This window comes from Sorex araneus, chromosome 3 (assembly GCF_027595985.1).
Source record: "Sorex araneus isolate mSorAra2 chromosome 3, mSorAra2.pri, whole genome shotgun sequence".
Taxonomy (NCBI): Eukaryota; Metazoa; Chordata; class Mammalia; order Eulipotyphla; family Soricidae; genus Sorex; species Sorex araneus.
Window position 1 is genome coordinate 216,866,286 of NC_073304.1, and position 19,338 is coordinate 216,885,623.

The 19,338-nt window shown below is 43.3% G+C and overlaps 1 protein-coding gene and 1 pseudogene across 2 annotated transcripts in view; one reads left to right on the forward strand and one right to left on the reverse strand.

Annotated features, from left to right (window-relative positions):
* Nucleotides 1-1,983: 1,983 nt before the first annotated feature.
* Nucleotides 1,984-19,338, reverse strand: part of MED1 (mediator complex subunit 1) — a 41,138-nt gene continuing 23,783 nt past the window's right edge. For both annotated transcript variants that reach the window (XM_004608729.3, XM_055130705.1), the window contains 7 exons: nt 16,442-16,553; nt 14,961-15,085; nt 14,599-14,717; nt 13,162-13,363; nt 7,655-7,750; nt 7,436-7,541; nt 1,984-5,449 (listed from right to left, as the gene is read on the reverse strand). In XM_004608729.3, coding sequence (XP_004608786.1) covers nt 2,206-5,449; nt 7,436-7,541; nt 7,655-7,750; nt 13,162-13,363; nt 14,599-14,717; nt 14,961-15,085; nt 16,442-16,553 — 4,004 coding nt within the window. In that variant the 3' untranslated portion in view covers nt 1,984-2,205. The remainder of the gene's footprint in view (nt 5,450-7,435; nt 7,542-7,654; nt 7,751-13,161; nt 13,364-14,598; nt 14,718-14,960; nt 15,086-16,441; nt 16,554-19,338) is intronic.
* LOC129403904 (U6 spliceosomal RNA) lies at nt 10,575-10,675 on the forward strand (annotated as a pseudogene).

Genomic DNA, 19,338 nt, shown 5'->3' on the forward strand with positions numbered 1-19,338 from the left:
AGTTCAGATGCTGGGTCAGTGTGTGGGGTGTGCCCATCGACAATTCAGGGGCTTATCAACTTCATCCAGATCCTAACTCGGGATTCTTTGATCTGGGATGAAGACAGAAAGAGAGAAAAAGCTTCCCAGTTTACTCATTTTGGTATTTATTTGCTTGGGAGAACTGAGTCCCTAATATTAGGCAGTTATACCCCCCTTAAGGTTTTCCCAACCCAGAATAAACTTAAAAACCACATAAACTTTTTTTCCCCCCTGCAAACACCAATGGGATAGGATTCAAAACTAGGTGAGAAACTTGTGAGAAAGCCAACCTGGTTGTTATGTCTGAGAGGCTGCTACTGTATCAACATCACAAGATAAAGCACTCTGGTATCACTTTGCCCATGTCCTCCTTAGTGTCACCCAAGACATTTGACTCTGATATGGTAACCGATAACTTTTCTTGCTCCACTTTGCAATGTTTCGTTTCCTACTTGATATTACCTTGGGACACAAAAGTAGCAGAGTTGTTGAGAGCTGATGACCAGAAATGGGAGACTAGAGGAAATCAGAGACAGTCAGGAATGAAAGCCAAAGCTGATTTTCCAACTCTAAGCTAACTCCAACCTGCAGAAAGAGCTGAACATAGAAATCTTCTTCAATATCTGATGAAGTCGCTCCATTTACAACATACACAAACAATGAACACCTGGCTTGCTTTTTTAAAAAAAAATCCAGAAGATTTGTGCTGGGGACTGTGCCCCATCCTGCTGATACAGACCCTGAATGGAATCATCAGGAATGGCACAGTGCAGGTGTCAAAATCAAAGTAAGGCCGCAGAATTTTGAGAGGACCCTCCAAATACTGAGAACTTGTGTTGCACTTAAATGGTCTCCTGGATTTCTGTATTTATGAGAAGGGCTTCTTATTGATGTCCCCAAGAATCCAGACTCAGACCTATTCTTCAAAAAAAGGTCCAATGGTGTAGCTACATAGTAGCAAGGGTTTATTTTTATGCCCACCTAGCATTCCAGGCCCCCATTACTTGAAGTGAGCTTGAAATTGTTGTTAAGTGAACTATGGCTGCAACTTTTTTTTTTCTTTTTTCCTGTTTTATCTAAGGGAACATACACTGGAGTGATTCAAGTCTGGACTCTTTCTCCTTGTGATGAAGGGAAACGAGCCCAGCTCACAGGAATGGCATCCGTTCTCCTACAAACAAAATGCTGGGATGTGGACTTTTGGCACATTGTGGAAAGAGGAGAACTAGTAATTCTGTAATGGTTTTCATGCCACTGGATCAGGGAGGTTGTCCTGCATTAAACCTTACTGCATTTGAAAACATGGTTCCATCCCCCAAAAGCCAGTCCAGCTTTTCCTAAAGGAGACGTATAAATCAATACCTCCATTGGGAGGTGATTTGTAATATTCCTATGGTGTCTAAACCCTATGAAAAACCTCCCAACAACAAAAATACCATTTTGGTTTTTCTACTAAACTCCGAAGATGGGTTCTCATTAATCTGCTTGGGCTTGATGCCTCAGTATCAACACAAGCTACAAACTCTCTTCCACCAAATAAGCCTTACTCTTCCACGTCCCATCATTTTGAACCCTGAACCTCACAGAAGTAGAAACACTGTGTAACACAAACAGATATAGGGTTATAATATCAAAATAAATAGCGAAGATCATCTTCCCTTCCCCAATCACTCCTAAGAAACAGACACCAAACATTAAAGTGTCCAAAATGACCAAAGTCCTTCATTTGCCCATGCCTCTAATGGACAACTACCCAAACAAAGGTGAACAACCTTCATGCAAATGCATCAAGGAATGTATTGCTTTTTCATTTTCTGCCCAGCCCTTCAAATACATGCACTAAAATGAGTTTTAAGAAATGGCCTAAAAATGGAAAAGAGGGAAAAATATATATATGAATATTTCCCACAAAGCTTTCCCACCCTTCCCTCTCCCTATTCCCGCCCCATCCTCCCCCCTTTCATAAGCAAGTATTTTAACTTTTTTCCTGGCAAAGAAACAATTCTTAGTAACTAGAAAAAACTGTGGTCTTTTTTAGTAGGGTCTCACTATGCCTTTTTAACTACCCCATTCAGTGTCAAAGCCATTGCCATTTGAGACATGTCTGACACAACCCTTATGATGTTCTGTCTAGAAACTTATTAGTGTTTCTCTGATTGTGTTTTTGTGTTAAAAGTAAGGTTTCTAATTGCCAATCAACGCCACATCCATAAGATCATCATCTTCTTCCCCAATCATAAAGTCAGGGCTGAGCCGTGAGGGCCTATCTGTAGATAAGATTGTGTTACTTGTCATAGACAAGGACTGGTCTGAAGAAATGGGTGACTTAGACCAACTCTCTGGCTTGATGCTATGAGATTTCTTCTTGTCTCGGTCTTTATCCCGGTCGCGGTCCCTATCTTTGTCCTTTACTTTCTTCTTTTCTTTTTTGTGCTTCTTATGCTTCTCTGTGCTGTATTCAGGAAGTGGTCGGATGCCGTCATCTGAGCTGGGGCTGTTCTGGTAAGATTTCTCTGCTATGGAGGATCCTGACTCACTTTCACTGTCCAGATTCTGGGGGGTATATGCTGGTGATTTACTATGGCTAGGAGAGCCTCGCTCATGCTTTGGGGTGGAGCCACTGATGAGTGGAGAGCCATAGTTTTTGGAAGAGGCCATCTGCGGCCTGAGCCCTTCTCCACTACTTTCCCCAGGTTTCTGCAGAGTCACTTTGGCTTTTATGCTGGGGGATCCGCCATCATGCTTGCTAATGATAATTTTTGCCACACCAGTACTTCCTACATTTTTGGACTCTGAGGTCTTCTTAGAGGTATCCGCTGAGCCTCCTGAAGCAGAAACCTTTGATTTGTCTTTCTCACTTTTCTCACGCTTGCCCTGGAACTCTCCTCCTGACAAGTTATGTTTGGAGGACATAGGATGGCTAGAAGAATTTGTGCTCACTCCCATCTGGCCATCCATTGGGTCTTCACCCCCAGGGCCACTGGTCACAACACCATGCTTCAGTTTATCTATGACAGCTGTTAAAGACGGCTTCTTATTTCTGCTGGGAGATTTACCTTTGGAACTCCCATGCTGGTTCTGAGAAGATGACATGGAAGAACCACTGGAGAAGGAAGAGGAAGATGCTGGACAAGAATTAGATGATGGGGGCGTTTTCTGAGATAGTGAGCCTGAGGCTCCTAACCCTGAAGATGACTTCATATTCGTGCTTGAGCTATTTCCAGACATGTGAGAACCACCAGAACCTGAACTGATGGGGGACTTGGCTTTTGAGGATGGGGGAGTCCCAGGAATAGGCTTCATTGGAGAAGCAAGCTTATCAGAGCCCCCAGGCGGTCTTGAGTGAGAAGGGGATATGTTTGGTTTACTTAAAGAAGGGTTCATGAGTGATGACGGCTTTCCTTGAGGCTTCATCTTGGTGCTGCTGGAACCACTGCTCAGCCCGTGCTTGGTAATGGGAGAAGAACCTGGCTTCCCCCCAGACTGGGATGAATTTTTGGCCTGGCTAGATCCAGAAGACCCCTGGCTAGAATATATACTGCTACTTAACTTGGAACTTGATAAGCCCTCGGATTTACTGCTTTTCATCTTGCCTGAGTTGGAAGCAGAAGATGAGGACGAAGAGGAGGAAGAGTGACTATGGTGACTTTTACTGCCTGAGGAAGACACAGAACCACTGCTGGTGTACTGGCTGTGAGAGGAGGGCTTGCCCACCATCACGGTTCCCTTAGGAATCTGAATCGTAATTTTAGGAATGGGCGGTGTGGCAACACCAGGAGGAGTCTGAGATCTTCCTGAACTGCCTGGAGATTTGGATCCACCTGTACTGGTTGGTGGGGTGAAAGGCCGGTTAGAAGAACTGTGAGATGGGGACTTTCCCTCAGTCTCTGCCTTCTTCCTTTTTGGAGGCTTATCTTTGCTTTTGCCATCATTAGATGGGGTCCGACTGCGTTTCCCTGGTTTGCTATCTAAGCCGGGGCCAGAAAGACTACTATTACTAGTGCCATTGCCTTCCTTTACTCTCTTCTGAGTCTTTTCTTTCCCTAAATCCCCACTGGCCAATAAAGGACTCTGGCTACCACTGTGATGTTCCATAAGATCTGTAGGACCCAGAGCCTTACCTGCCACTGATATAATACTGAAATCAACTGTGTCAGCTTGACTACTGCCTTTAAACTTAGTCTCCCCATTATCACTTCCAAGTATTGGCACCCCCAAAGTATTTAGTGCCTGAGATGCAAATCCTTTGAAATCATCATTGTCTCCACTTTGGCTGCTTTCATCAAAATACTCTTCTCCAAAACCACTTTGACTCTGGCTGTTCAACAGATCAGGATTAAAGTCCACTCCATCAGGAAAAAAATGGTTAGGAGAGTCACTGCTGGGACTTCCTGTGGCATCTGCAATAAGGTCAGCTGGATCAGTGTAAGGATTTTCATTATTATTGGTTTGGAAAACATCAGGGTCAAAGAGAGCACTCTGAGAATGCCCAGAGCTCGAAGAATCTCGAACAGGGGTGCCAATGGGTGGGCAATCATCACTAGTGCTGGGCAGCTTAGAGGCTTCTTCTGCAATGTCTGAGAGGATATCAGTTACATCAGGACCAATGCTGTCTGAACTGGATAGTCGAACCATCCTCTGAATACTGGGTTGGGGGTGAGGTACTGGTTGTGGGTAAGTTGTTGGGGGAGTGCTACACTGGCTTGGAGCTGGAGTGATGTGTGGCGTATCCAGTGTATCAGCTGTCATGTTGACATCAAAGATTGGATTCTGTGAGTCAACATCCATTGAAAATAACTCCCTCTGAAAGTCATCTTCAGTCTGGTGCTTGGGTTTCTCCGGTGGTAATCTTGATGACTTCTTTTTCTTTGTCTTGTTGCTTCCCGAGCACATTTCCATCCGGGGTGAGCCGGAAGAGTTCTGCCTTTCTAAAGGGCTGCTTCCATAAAGGGTTGAGAAATCCTGGGCAGGATTATCTTTAAGAAGGTTCATGAGCATCGGGTGGTTCTTGGTGTTGCCGGCCATCGAAGAGACAGGTGGCGGCGTGTGATGAGGAGGGGTCGGACTCGAGCCAATGGTAGACCCCCCGTTCCCTGTGATTTGCAACAAACTGGTAAGAATTGGGTTCTGAGATACCTTGCTGAAGTCCTCCCCATGGCCCACCGACTCATGCCGATCTTTGATGCTCATGCTCATATTAAACAAGGTGGTAATGGGACCCCCCGGAAAGGTGTTGGTTGGTGTAGTGGTACCACTCATTGGGTTGTTGCCTGTGGTCATGCCATACCCTGGGCTGCTAGCCGGGGGCAGGTTCTTTTTCACCATGTCTTCAACTGTCTCTGCAATGAGGGACAGTGCTGGGGTGTCGGCCTGAATGGTTTCAGCTTTCCTCCGAATAGCCCTCATGGTCACTGGGATGGACATACATCTGTAAAATAAGAGGGAAAAAGCAAACTAATGTTGTACTTCTGCTAGATGAAGTAAATGTTTGTTCATCTAGCTGAATTTTGTTTTGTTTATTCTGGTTTTTTTTTTTTTTTTAAGTCACACCTGTAGAGACACAAGGGTTACTCCTGGATCACTGCTCTGGGTTATTCCTGGCAGTGCTCATGGTACTATGCCATCCCAGGGATCACATCCAGGGCTCCTGCATGCACAATATGAACTCTAGCCTGTTGACCTCATTCTAACCCCTTATTTATTTTGGTGTTGTGGGCTTCACATATGCAAGTTACTGCTGAACCACATTCTTGGCACCTGAAATTAGTTTGTCATTCAGGAAAACAGGTTTTAATTTTGCCAAGATTCAGATACTTCACCAGAGGTTTACACTAAGCAATTTTAATGAAAAGCCAAGTACCCAAAAAGATAGGCACTGTTCTATGAAATACCAATATTTTCAGGTAACTCAGTCTAAAAAGTAATCTGGATGAGTATGCAATACAACTCTTGAAGTACCTCAAAAAAACAAATGAGGGGCTGGAGTGATAGCACAGCGGGTAGGGCGTTTGCCTTGCACGCGGCCGACCCAGGTTCGAATCCCAGCATCCCATATGGTCCCCTGAGCACCGCCAGGGTGATTCCTGAGTGCATGAGCCAGGAGTGACCCCTGTGCATCATCGCCGGGTGTGACCCAAAAAGCAAAAAAAAAAAAAAAAAAAAAAAAAAAACAACAAATGAATCATAAACAAGAATCCAAATAACAAACTAACCTATTGAGCTCAAAACTGATGATAATGAACGCGGGGAGGTAAGTTTTCAGGATTCACCTTAAATCATTAATACATTACAATTATTCTAATTAACCATTAGAAAAATCTCTTGGAGCCAGAGAGATAGCTCAGAGTGCATGCTTTGAATGTCAGAGGCCTAGGCTTGATTCCCCCAAAACACCCCTGCAACCCTAGGCACCACCAGGAGCACCCCCAGAGCAGAGAGCCAGAAGCAGCCTCTAAGTAACATTGGGTGTGACCCAGAAACCAAAAAGAAAATGAAGTCCACAGGGGCTGGAGTGATAGCACAGCGGGTAGGGCGTTTGCCTTGCACGCGGCCGACCCGGGTTCGAATCCCAGCATCCCATATGGTCCCCTGAGCACCGCCAGGGGTGATTCCTGAGTGCATGAGCCAGGAGTGACCCCTGTGCATCGCTGGGTGTGACCCAAAAAGCAAAAAAAAAAAAAAAAAAAAAAAAAAAGAAAATGAAGTCCACAAAGAACTACATAAGCACCACCAGCCAGTTATGCGTGCAATTCCCAGTCACTGCAACCTCAGTAATGAACGTACCAGCGAGAAAGTGACAAAAACCCCTTCATATTCTTTCAGTATTCTCCCTCATAAAAGAGCTCCTAAATTATGTCATAAGTTACCTACTTCTTAATAATATTTTTATTATTTTCATAATGATATTTTAAATATCAAAACACAGGCCAGAGAGATAATTTAATGAGCTGAGTACATGCTGTGCACGAGGCCCAGGTTTGACCCCTAGTACCACATGGTCCTCATCGTACAGAGCAGCCCACAAGCACTGAGCCAGGAGGAGCCGCAGCAACCACCAAGCATGGCCCCAAAATGAATTTATAGCTTAGCACATACTGCTTTTTCATTGTTTTGCATTTGTTTTGAATTATATAGGGGCTAATCTAGTGTGGGAAGCATGAGTTGTGGTGGAGGCTGGTCCCTGGGGACACTATGATGCTGGAGATCAAACTAAGGGTTCTGCATATGCCAGGCACATGCCATGTTAATTGAGCTATCTCCCTAAACTTAATGCTTTAAATTCAAAAGAAGGGTAAATTCTCTTAAGGGAGTGATTAAATGCTTCCTTCCAAAAACTTAAATCCACCACAATACAGAAGACAGTGTTTCTTCTACACCTCTTTATGGGACTCTGAAGGAAAGGGGACAGTGCTACCTCTGAACAACTTTGGCAATGAAGTCATCGGTGCAGATGAGTGCATCTGACAACCCTTTGTAGAGTTTACAGCTCACATGTGTTGAGTCCTGAACATCCATTACCACTGAAAGACAAAATACATGAGATGTTTGAGATAGTTAGCTTCTACATGTTCAAGAAAATTAAAGGGACCAAACAGCTGCCCTGAAAGGGGTGCTACCCTCCCACACAACTCACCACACACCAGGGAGTCGTTCACAGGATGCTGAAAAGATACACTGAAACGGGACTCTGAGAGGGGACATACTTCAAATTGGAGGAGCCCAGGAGAATCTAAAAGACAAAAGATAGGATCATAAAACAAGCAGCCATCTCAAAGGCTTGAGACAAGTGACAACCCCTAAAAAAGAGTGGCAGGGACGAAGAGCACAAATGTTCAGTGCACCAGACTGCAAGTACATGACCACAAAATCACCACTGTGCCTCATGCCAAGTGTAATCTGGGTGGCTCTGCTGTTTGAGCCTGGCAGCAAAGCCATTGATGACTATGGTGCCGAAATCAGTTTCTGGCCTCACTGAAGTCACAAAAACAGTATGACACCCTCCCCGACCCTCATCAGTGAACAATGCAACTAGATATAAAAACATCACAGTCAGGAAGTGTAGACTCTGGAAAGCAAGTGTGTAACATCATGGCAACATAGCTAACAAGCACAACTGGAGTTTGTGTGCTTCATCCAAGAGCAGGAGCCTGGGAAGCAAGCATTGCCATGAACAGCATGTAAACCTCACTGGGCACCGCAACCTGACTGTGAACCCTGGTGAACACCAAAACTTAAAAGATATGAAAGTGAGGGGTCTGGAGCGATAGCAAAGCGGGTAGAGTGTTTGCCTTGCATACGGCTGACCCGGGTTCGATCCCCAGCATCCCATATGGTCCCCCAAGCACCGCCAGGAGTAACCCCTGAGCATCGCTGGGTGTGACCCAAAAAGCAAAAAAAAAAAAGATATGAAAGTGAGGGGTCGAAACAATAGTACAGTGGGCAGGGTGTTTGCCTTGAACGTGGCCAACCCAAGTTTAATCCCTGGCATCCCATATGGTTCCCTGAGCAATGCCAGGAGTAATTCCTGAGTGCAGAGCCATGAATAACCCCTGAGTATCACTGGGTGTGATCCAAAAAAAGCAAAATTAAAAAAGATATGAAAATGGAGCCAGAGTTAGGACAGTGGTTGGCAGGGTGCTTCCCTTGCACAAGAATGACTTGGGTTGGATCTCAGGCACTCCTGTGATTCTCCCTGAGCCCTGCAGGGAATGATTTTTGAGCACAGAGCTAGGGAAAAAATCAAGTGAAAAGCACCATATCCATAGATATGTATAACCCCTGGTCATCACAACAACAATGATGACTATAGCAGGGAAAGAAGAGAATAAAAAAACAAAATCCCTGACTGGAGATATAGTACAGGGGGTAGGGGACTTGCCTTGCAAATGGCTGACCCAGGTTTGACACCCGGCACCCTATATGCTCCTCTGAGCCCCACCAGGACTGATCCCTGAACAGAAAGCAGGAGTAAACCCGGTCCAGTGTGGCACAAAGAAACATAATAACAATAGCCCCTATGTATAAAGAAGGAAAATTTCCCTCCTTAAATACCCACACTACTATATGATATACAAATTATAGAAGGTGTCAAAATCCAAGGAATCTACCAGTTTATTTTGAATACTTCAAAATAAAGGGGCTAGAGATCAAAACAGGGATAGGCACACGAAAGGCAAGTCACTTAACCCCTGTCCTAACTTCTCCAGCCCCCATCAACTGTTTTCTGTTTACTTTCTATTACATGTGCAACTCACAATATGGTAAAAAGGATATATCAAAAGTGAGATATTTATGCCATATGATCTTATAGGTGTTAACCCTAGTTCCCTAAAATAAACTTGTGGCAGTCCTGACACAAAAATACATATTTTCTCAGGGAAAAAAAAAAAGTTTAATTATAGGTCTAACTTCCTAGCTACCTTTAAAAACTCATTCTGGGGGGCTGGGGTGATGGCATAGCGGGGAGGGCGTTTGCCTTGCATGTGGCCGACCCAGGTTCGATTCCCAGCATCCCATATGGTCCTCTAAGCACCGCCAGAGGTGATTCCTGAGTGCAGAGCCAGGAGTAACCCCTATGCACTGCCAAATGTGACCCAAAAAGCAAAAAAAAAAAAAAAAAACCCAAAAAACAAAACAAAAAAAAACCCACCTCATTTTGAGGGCCAGAACAGTAATACTGCAGTTAGGGTATTTGCCTTACATGCAGCAGACCAGAATTCAATCCCCGGCACCCCATATGGTCCCCTGAACACCTCCAGGAGTAATTCCTGGGTACAGAGCCAGAAATAACCCCTGAGCATTGTTGGGTGTTACAAAAGCCAAAACAAACAAATAAGAGCCCTCATCTAAGGGCTGGAGAGCTAGTACATTGGGTAGGGTGTATGCTCTGCACATGGTGAAACTGGGTTCAATTGCCCTGAGCAGTGCCAGGAGTAATTCCTGAATGCAGAGCCAGCAGTAGCCCCTGAGCATCACCAGGTGTTGTCCAAAGCCAAAGTTATATAAATAGAAACTCATTTTTAGATCTGATATATCTATTTGGAGCTTATTATAGGATTCAGACATGAAATAGAACCATAAGCATAATTTGTGGACTAGAGAACAGGGGAAAAGTGGATGACTCACATTTTAATGCCTGCACCACATAGTCCAAGTGACTCCTGAGCACAAAGCTGGGAATAATGACCCCTGAGTAACAATAAATGTACCAAACACCCCGTCCAGCAAAAGAAATTAAGAAGAAGAACAATGTCATACTGTGTTATTACTCTAACTCTAAAATTTCATCTATAAAGAAATTCTTAGTTTCAAGCTTTTTTTGGGGTGATGAGGATTGGATTTGGGGATCAGATCCAACATGGCTACTCCTAGCTCTGTGTTCAGGGATTAAATCAGGGATGGTCACACACAAGCAAGCACAGTGCCTTATTCTCCGTATCCTATATATTCCTATCCCCATAAAAGATGTCTGATTTACCTCCCTAGTCCTTCCTACCTGCTGTTTACATCACTTAAGCGCTTTTCTATCACTTAAGCACCTTACAAGGAAGATAGTGCTTCGGCAGCACATTTTGTATAAAACTGAAATGATACAAAGATTAGCATGGGCCCCGTGCAAAGATGACACAAAAGTTCATAAGTGTTCCATATTAAAATAAAGGTAAAAAGGTTAGAACATATCAAGCCTTCTAATCTACAACATCAGAAGTACTCCAAAATCCTCAAAGAGAAAAGGGCAATTGACATAAACTTTTTTTTTTTTTTGCTTTTTGGGTCACACCCGGTGATGCACAGGGGTTGCTCCTGGCTCTGCACTCAGGAATTACCCCTGGCAGTGCTCAGGGGACCATATGGGATGCTGGGAATCGAACCTGGGTCGGCCGCGTGCAAGGCAAACGCCCTACCCGCTGTGCTATTGCTCCAGCCCCAATTGACATAAACTTTTTGATTTATTTGGTTTGGGGAGTCAGACCTGGCAGTGCCTGGGGTCTATTTGTTACTGTGTGCTCAGATGCCATTCTGGGAGGTACTTAGAGGACTGTATAAAGTGTTGGGGATGGGATCAGCCTTGGCTGCATACAAGGCAAGCTCCTTAAATCTTGTACTCTATCTTCAACTCCCAATTTTTTGTCTTAAATTTTGGGACCATACCCTGCTGTGCTCAAGGGCTAATCCCAGTTCTCTGCTCAGAGGTTACTCCTGGTAGTACTCAGGGAACCATGCAAAGCCAATCACTAAATCCCAGCCTTGAGGCATGAAAAGCATGAGCTGATCCTGTTGAGCCATCTTTCCCCCAAAAGTTTTATGTATTGTTTTGTTGAGATTTTCTGCCATTATCCAGTGACAGCTCAGGTGCTACGCCTAGCTCTATGTTCAGTGGTTGCTCCTAGAAATGGTCCAGGGACCGTTTAGTACCATGTACCAGGGACAGAACCTGAGTCTCCTGCATACAACAAAGCCAGATGAGTTACCTCTCCAGTGATCGTAAACTTTTCTTGGGGGGGGGGGGGGTGTGGGAGGGAGGGTTCTGGGCCACAAGTGGTAGGGCCTGGGGGCAACTGACAGAAGGGGTTCAGGGAATCTTGTGATAACAGAGATCAACTTAACCCTGTAAGATCTCTCTAGCTACCTCCTCTTACCTTTTTAAGCAATATAATTCAGGATTCCAAGAATGGGAGAAGAAATACACTCAGAAGTCCCTCATGGGAAGGGAATTCTGCTTCAGAGACCACTCTCATATAATGGCATGCTTCCTGCATTTTCCCCCACCGCCTAACCACCACCACCTTTTTATTCTCTTAAATAAAATCTCTTATTAATTGGAGAATAGGGGTAACTCTAACAACCTAAATTATTTTGAAAATTGCGGGGAGGGGTTTGAGCAACAGTACAGTGGCTAGGGCGCTTGCCTTGGATACAGCCAAGCTGCGTTCAATAACTGGCACCACATATGGTTCCCTGAGGACCCTCATGAGCCCTGAGGACTATTGGGTGTGGGCCCCCACCAATAAAGAAAATGCTGGAGGGTAGGGGTGGTTCGTGGTGACACAGGTGATGCTCAGGGGCTACTCTTGGCTCAGTGCTTGAAGATTTCTTCTGGCAGTTAAGTACCCAGGGGACAATGTGATTCGTTGCAAGTGTATGCTCTGCCTACATGCCAATCATGCACTCCAAACCTTTAAGCTGTATCTCTTACCCTAAATTTCTGTTATTTTGGGGGATCACACCTGGTGGTCAGGGATCACTTCTGGCAGTCTTAAGGAAACCGTATAAAGTGGTACAGGGGATTGAACCAGGGTCATATTGAGCCACATACAAGCAAGGATCTGACCCTAAAATTTTGTTTTAAAATAAATTTGATTTATTTTTGTTTTGGGAGTCACACCTGGCTCTGCATTTAGGAATCACTGATGAGAGTGTTCAGAGGACCTAGGAAGTGCTGAGCATTGAACCCAGCTCAGCTGCATGCAAAGCAAGCACTTTACCCACTGTACCATGTCTCTGGGCCCTGAAATTTATTTTTTAAAAGCTTAACTCACAGTCAATAATTTAGATATAAAGAAATCTTCCTGAGCAGGAGAGACAGCTCAAAGGGCTTAGTGCCTGTTTTATATACAATAAACTACAGTTCAATCCATACCCAGCTCCACAGGGACCTCTGAGTATTCTGAGTGACCTCTGAGCCCACTGCACCCATGAAAATAACAACAAAGAAATTCAGTTTTGTACGCCCCAAGGTTCTACTTAATACACCTTCTAACAGGTTCAGTCTCTTAGATATTCAATTATCTTTTGAATTATGTTTTACAGTGGTCAAAAATCACTGACCACTGTAAAAGCACAATAAATCTATTGAAAAAAACAACTGCTTCAGTATGTCAATTTACAGATTGGTTCCATTTTTGTAGAACATAAACCAGATTGCCAAACATGTCCCACTGAGATTCTAGTTCCAATTAGTGTGTGTGTGTGTGTGTGTGTGTGTGTGTGTGTGTGTGTGTGTATGTGTGTGTAAACCAAGTATATCTATTTTCAAAAGCTCCACAAATCATCTGACTGGCCACCAAATTCGAGAAACTGTTCTGCTTCCATCATTAAGTTATAGTAATCACTAGGTTATAGTAAAAGGAAAGGCATTACCTTCTTTCAGGATAGTTCTTTTGACACAGCTTCCAATCAAGGTGTTATAGGCTACTTGATGTCTGATCAAATTTAGGATAAGAGGAACCCGACCAGGATGCTGAAAGGTGATTTTGCTAACAAGAGTTCCCTGTAGACTTCTACCATCTGGAAGAGGAGCATCTTTGTTGAGGAAGTAGCAGTGCTGCTGACCAGGAAGAGCCTGGGCAAAAGAGCACAAAGGCAATGAATGCCATGTACCCCCTCCAAATGTACTCCACACACAAACCACCGGAAAAAAAATACCCACTGGGCCCAGTGAGATAGAACAGAGGGTAGAGTGCTTGGCCTGCATGTAGCTGCCCCAGGTTCAGTTCCTGGCATCCCAAATAGTCCCATGAACACCGTCAGGAGTAATTCCTGAGTGCAGACAGGAATGAGCCAGGAATAAGCCAGAAGAGCCACTATCTCTCTAGCCCCTCAGTTTGTGTTATTTATCTTATTTTAGTACTTTTCAATTAAAGATCCTCTGCAGAAGATAAACTTAGCTGTCTTTAAAGAATAATAATATTGGGGCCAGAGTGATAATATAGCGGGTAGGGCGTTTGCCTTGCACGCAGCCGCCCTGGATTCAATCCCTGGCATCACATATGGTCCCCCAAGTACCGCCAGGAGTAATTCTGGAGCGCAGAGCCAGAAGTAACCCCTGAGCATCGATGGGTGTGACCCAAAAAGCAAAAAATGAAGAATATTAAACACACACACACGCATATATATATATATACATACACACAATGGTCTGTATTTACAGGTAGGTGTGGTTCAAAACCAGGGTAAAAAAAATTGTTTTGTTTCTTTTTTTTTTTGGGTCCATACCCAGTGGTGCTCAAGGCTTACTCCTGGCTCTACTTAGGGATCACACCTGGCAAGGCTCTAGGGATAATAGGTACTGGGCATCAATCCTGGGTCAGCTATGTGCAAGGCAAATGCCCTACCCGCTGTAGTATTGCTTCAGTGCCCCCCACCCCAAATTGTGATTATTGCTACTTATGTTTTTGGGCCACACCTGGCAATGCTTGAGGGCTACTCCTGGCTCTGCACTTAGTAATTACTCCTGGCAGTGCTCAGGAGACCATATGCGATGTGAGGATACCCAGGTTAGGTATATGCAAGGCAAATGCCCTACCTGCTCCAGCTCCCAAAAGAATAATTCTTAATATCAATTTCTAAGCTTATCCAGGTAAAAATATCATTAGCAGACTTTCATCTAGAATTTCAAAAATGAAACACGTATTGTTATTTCCAGATTTAGTAACATATTTTCAGTGTTTTTTAGAGATTTTGATAGTGTCCTGTCTGACTGAATAAAAGGGATTAAATCCAGCAGTACAAAATAAAGTTAACTGGTTTCAGTAATCATAGAAAGGAAAGTACAACAATCTATAGTGCCTTACTTACAGCATAAAATCGCATGTCATGATTCAAAGGGATGGGATCAGGGTCCTTTGATAGCTCAAACTGAGTGATGAGTTCATAAAGCGGCACATAAGCTGGCTGAGTTTCAAACAGTGGAATTCCTGGAAAAGCGATGATTAGTATTATGATCACCATAAGATTAAACATGGTGACAGCTCACTTTTCCCTTCAAGATATCAACTTCACCCATCTATGTATGCTGAAAGTACTTACCATGTTAGTATAAAGACATCTTTACCCGTAAGTATTAACACCAACAACACTGAGTTATCTAAGATCACTTGAATTTGAAGTTTGGTCCTCATATTTCTAACAAGTAGTAGCTCCTGGAGCTAAAAACTCACCTGTACAGTTCTGAAGTTTTTGAACAAAAGCTCTAGATACTGGGATTGGTTGGGGAAATTTCAAGAAGAAACAGGCAGGAAGATCAATACTGTTGGCACTGGTGATTGAGGAGAAGGAGGGGGTCCTGAAAAAAGGTGAGGAGAGAAATTTTTTTTTTTTTTACTCGATACGAACAGCAGATAAGGCACTTCCTTGCACACAGCTGACTTGACTTTGATCCCTGGCACCCACTATGTTCCCCCCAATCTTGCCAGGTATGATGCCTGAGCACATAGCCAAAGCTAAACCCATACCATCAGGTATGGTCCAAAAAGAAAAAAGAAAAATTGAGGGGCAAAACAGATAATCAAGTGAGTAGTTGCATGAAGCCAAATGGATTCAATCCCTAGCATCCTATATGGTCCCACAAGTCCCGCCAGGAATGATCCCCAAGCGCAGAGACAATAGTAAGCCCTGAACACTGCTGGGTATGACCCACAAACCAAAAAAATGCTCATTTTTTAATATGTCTGAAAACACATAAACTATTTAACAAGTCTATCAAAACAAATCAGTGAACTTTCTTCCTCTAATTTCAAAACATTATATTGTCACTGTTAAATATTTAATAATTAAACTTCTATTAGGAGTAATGTTCTTAAGTCAACATAAACCCCATTTAAAATAAATAAAGTAAATAGTGTCAGTGAGGAGCTGGAGTGATAGCATAACAGGTAGGGCGTTTGCCTTGCACGCGGCCGACCCGGGTTCAAATCCCAGCACCCCATATGGTCCCCTGAGCACCACCAGGGGTGATTCCTGAGTACATGAGCCAGGAGTGACCACTGTGCACTGCTGGGTGTGACCCAAAAAGCATAAATAAATAAATAAATAAATAAATAAATAAATAAATAAATAAATAAATAAATAAATGGTGTCAGTGAGAAAGCAAAGGGCATAAGACTCTGGCCTTACATGCAGCCAACTCCAGTTCATCCCTGGTACTGCCTATGATCCCAGAAGCACTGCCAGGTGAGACCCTAAAGTATAACTGGGTATGGCCCAAAACAAAAAATAAATAAATAAATAAATAAAATAAAATTAAAAACATCATTAAACCAGAGGAATTTCTGTCTCTCTCCAGATAAATCAAAGAATTTTTTCTATAGATATTTCAAAGAGGAAGCATCTAATAAATACTAAAGATGAATGGTTTAATAGGAAGCCACTAGAAATTCAAGTGTACAAAGGGCCAGGGTGGAGTAACAGCAGGTAGGGTTCTTCCCTTGCATGCAGGGGAAATGGATTAAATCCCCAGCACCCCATATTGTTCCCCAAGCCCCTTGAGGAGTACTGTGATCCCTGAACACCTCTGGGTGTTGTACAAAAACAAAAGAAATTCAAGTGTACAAAGAACCAAGTAAAGAAATTACTTGTTTATATTGTGTTTGAAGCTGAAAAAAAAATGGATTTTGCTATCCTAGAATAATAATTAACTTACCATTTATTGTCAACTGGATGTGATCCCATAATTAACGGTGCAATTGGGAGTTTATACATAGCAGATGTACCTTCAATTGTCACTGATGCATTCATACCCAAAGATCTAGGAACTGAGAACAGTAAAGAAAAAGGGTACTGTCCAAAGTAACACAGGTTAAATTGGTGTTAGCATTTTTAAAAAGGGGTCCAGATAACTCAACAGACTGAGAACATGCTTTTAGGGTTCAATCCCAGGCACTAAATTGTCCCCCAGCCACCCCCGTGTAGTTCCCCAAAAAACAAAAAAATTTTAATTTTTTAATTTTTTTTTTTTTTTTTTTTTTTTTGCTTTTTGGGTCACACCCAGCGATGCACAGGAGTTACTCCTGGTTCTACACTCAGGAATTACCCCTGGCGGTGCTCAGGGGACCATATGGGATGCTAGGATTTGAACCTGGGTCAGCCTGGGTCGGCCGCGTGCAAGGCAAGCGCCCTACCCGATGTGCTATTGCTCCAGCCCCAAAAATTTTAAAAGGGCTTGGGATGTGTCTCAGTGTCACAGTGCCTGCCTTGTACAAGTCAGTTGCATTCCTGGCAGCACTGTCACTTGGGACTAATCATGAACAATGCAGAGAAGTTGCTTGAGAATCCTAACTAAACTGTGGGCTCCCCAGTGAAACAATGAAAGGGATAAAGTATATAAGGACCACAATCAAGTGAATAAGACCCCTAGTCATCAATAAAAACAAAGGGAAGCGGGTCAGAGAGATAGTACAGCTGATAGGCGCCAGCCCTGCAGGTAGCCGACAAGGGGTCAAGCCTCAGCATCTCATATGATTCCCTAAGCACTGCCAGGAGTTATTCCTGAGTGCAGAGCCAGCAGTAACCTCTGAGCATTGCCAGGTGTGGCTCAAAAAAAAACAAAACAAAAAAAGAAGACAAGAAAAGGGGAATGGAATGTTTTTAATAAAAAGTATAATTTCTATGATGTCATCCATAATTATGTCATCCATAATTTTGTCAAATATTATGCCTATTTACAGAGAAATGCTAAAAGTTACCTTTTAACCTCACCATATTTTGCCTTTAAAATAAAAAGGCTGGAACAAAAACAGCACAATAGACAGAATGCGGCTTTGATACAGAAGGTTCAAGGCCCAAGTCTGATCATCATTATTACACATAGTATGCTGAACACTTCCAGTTATGTGTCCCCCAAAGCAAAATCAAAAGTATATGTAGCAAAAATATAATTTAGGGGGAAAAATTTAAGTCTCATAGCAGATATTTTCTCAAACATTAGAATATACTTAAGGGAATGATGACTCAGGAGGTGGGGGATGGGAAGTGAGGGGAACCCTGAAACAATGTTGGAGGGAAATGGGACACTCTGGCAGTAGGATAGAATACTGGAATGTTTTATATGGGTGAAACCCTGTCATTCAGAGTGTTAAATTGTAAATTACGATGACTAAAAATTTTAAATAGGAGTTGGAGAGACAATACAGCAGGCAGGAGACCTGCCTTACATGCATATGATTCCTGAGACCCACCAGGAGATCCCTGAGTGCAGAGTCACAAGTAAGTCCTTGAGCATCTCTGTGTGTAGCCCTCCAGCAAAAAAATAGAATACACTTATAAAATAGAATTAAGTCCACTTCTGGAAATATTCCCCTAAGGGTACAAAACCACAATGCAGAAAAGACAATTGCCTCCAGTGTTCATTGCATCATTATTCACAATAGCCAAAATATAGAAATGATCAAAGTGGTGCTAGTCCCTTCTACCCAGAAAGAGGGGGTGAGCACCAGGAATGATCCCTGAGTGTAGAGTCAGGTGTGGCCCCCAAACAAAAAATCAAAACTGGGGGCTGGAGTGATAGCACATCAGGTAGGGCATTTGCCTTGCATGCTGCCGACTTGGGTTCGATTCCCATCATCCCTTATTGTCTCCCGAGCACCGCCAGGAGTAATTCCTGAGTATCGCCAGGGGTGACCCAAAAGCAAAAAGGAAAAAAAAAAACCAAAACAACAGATGACAGGAAGAGAAATTATGTTACATATACACAATGGAATACTACTTGGTCATAAGAGAAAAAATGAAGTAATACAATTTGATGCTATGTGTAGATCTAGAGAGTATTGTGTTGAGTGAACAGACTCATAATTGATGTCGTTCATGTATGGAATATAAAGAAAATTCCTAAGACGCGGGAGCAATAGTACTGCAGGTATGGTGCTTGAGCCACACACAGCCAACCAGGTTCAATCCCTGGCATCCCAATTTGGTTCCCTGAACACTGCCGAAGGTTATTTTCTTGGCAGAGTGCTGTCCTGTCCCTGAGTGCTGAGACAGGAGTAATCTCTGAGCACTGCCAGGTGTGGACTGAAAACAAAACAAAAAAAAAAAAAAAGAGAGAGAGAGAGAGAAAGAAAGAAAGGAAAAAGAAACTTCCTGGGGCCAAAGGGATTGTACAGCAAATGGGAAGTTTGCCTTGCATGTCCGGGTTTAATCCCAGGCATCCCATATGGTCACCCAAGAACCGCCAGGAGTATTTCCTGAGTGGAGTAATTCCAGAACTAGTAACTTCTGAGCATCGCTGTGTGAGCCCTGACCCAAAAGTCTGGAAAAAGAAAACAAAAGAAAAGAAACTTTCTAGGGAAATATGAAATGATAGGAAACTTGCCTCTGGTGTTGGGGTGGGGATAAGTTAGGGAAGAACACTAGGACAATGGTAGAGGGGTAAGTGCCTGCCCCAGAGGCAGACTAGGAGGTAGAAGGGGGAGTGAACAATGGTGAAGTGATTCCTGTTGAAACACTGTATGCCTGAAACTCATCATGAGTATCTATGTAGCCTGATAATTCACAGTGATTCAATTTCAAAACACAATTAGATATAGAATGAGATATAGTATA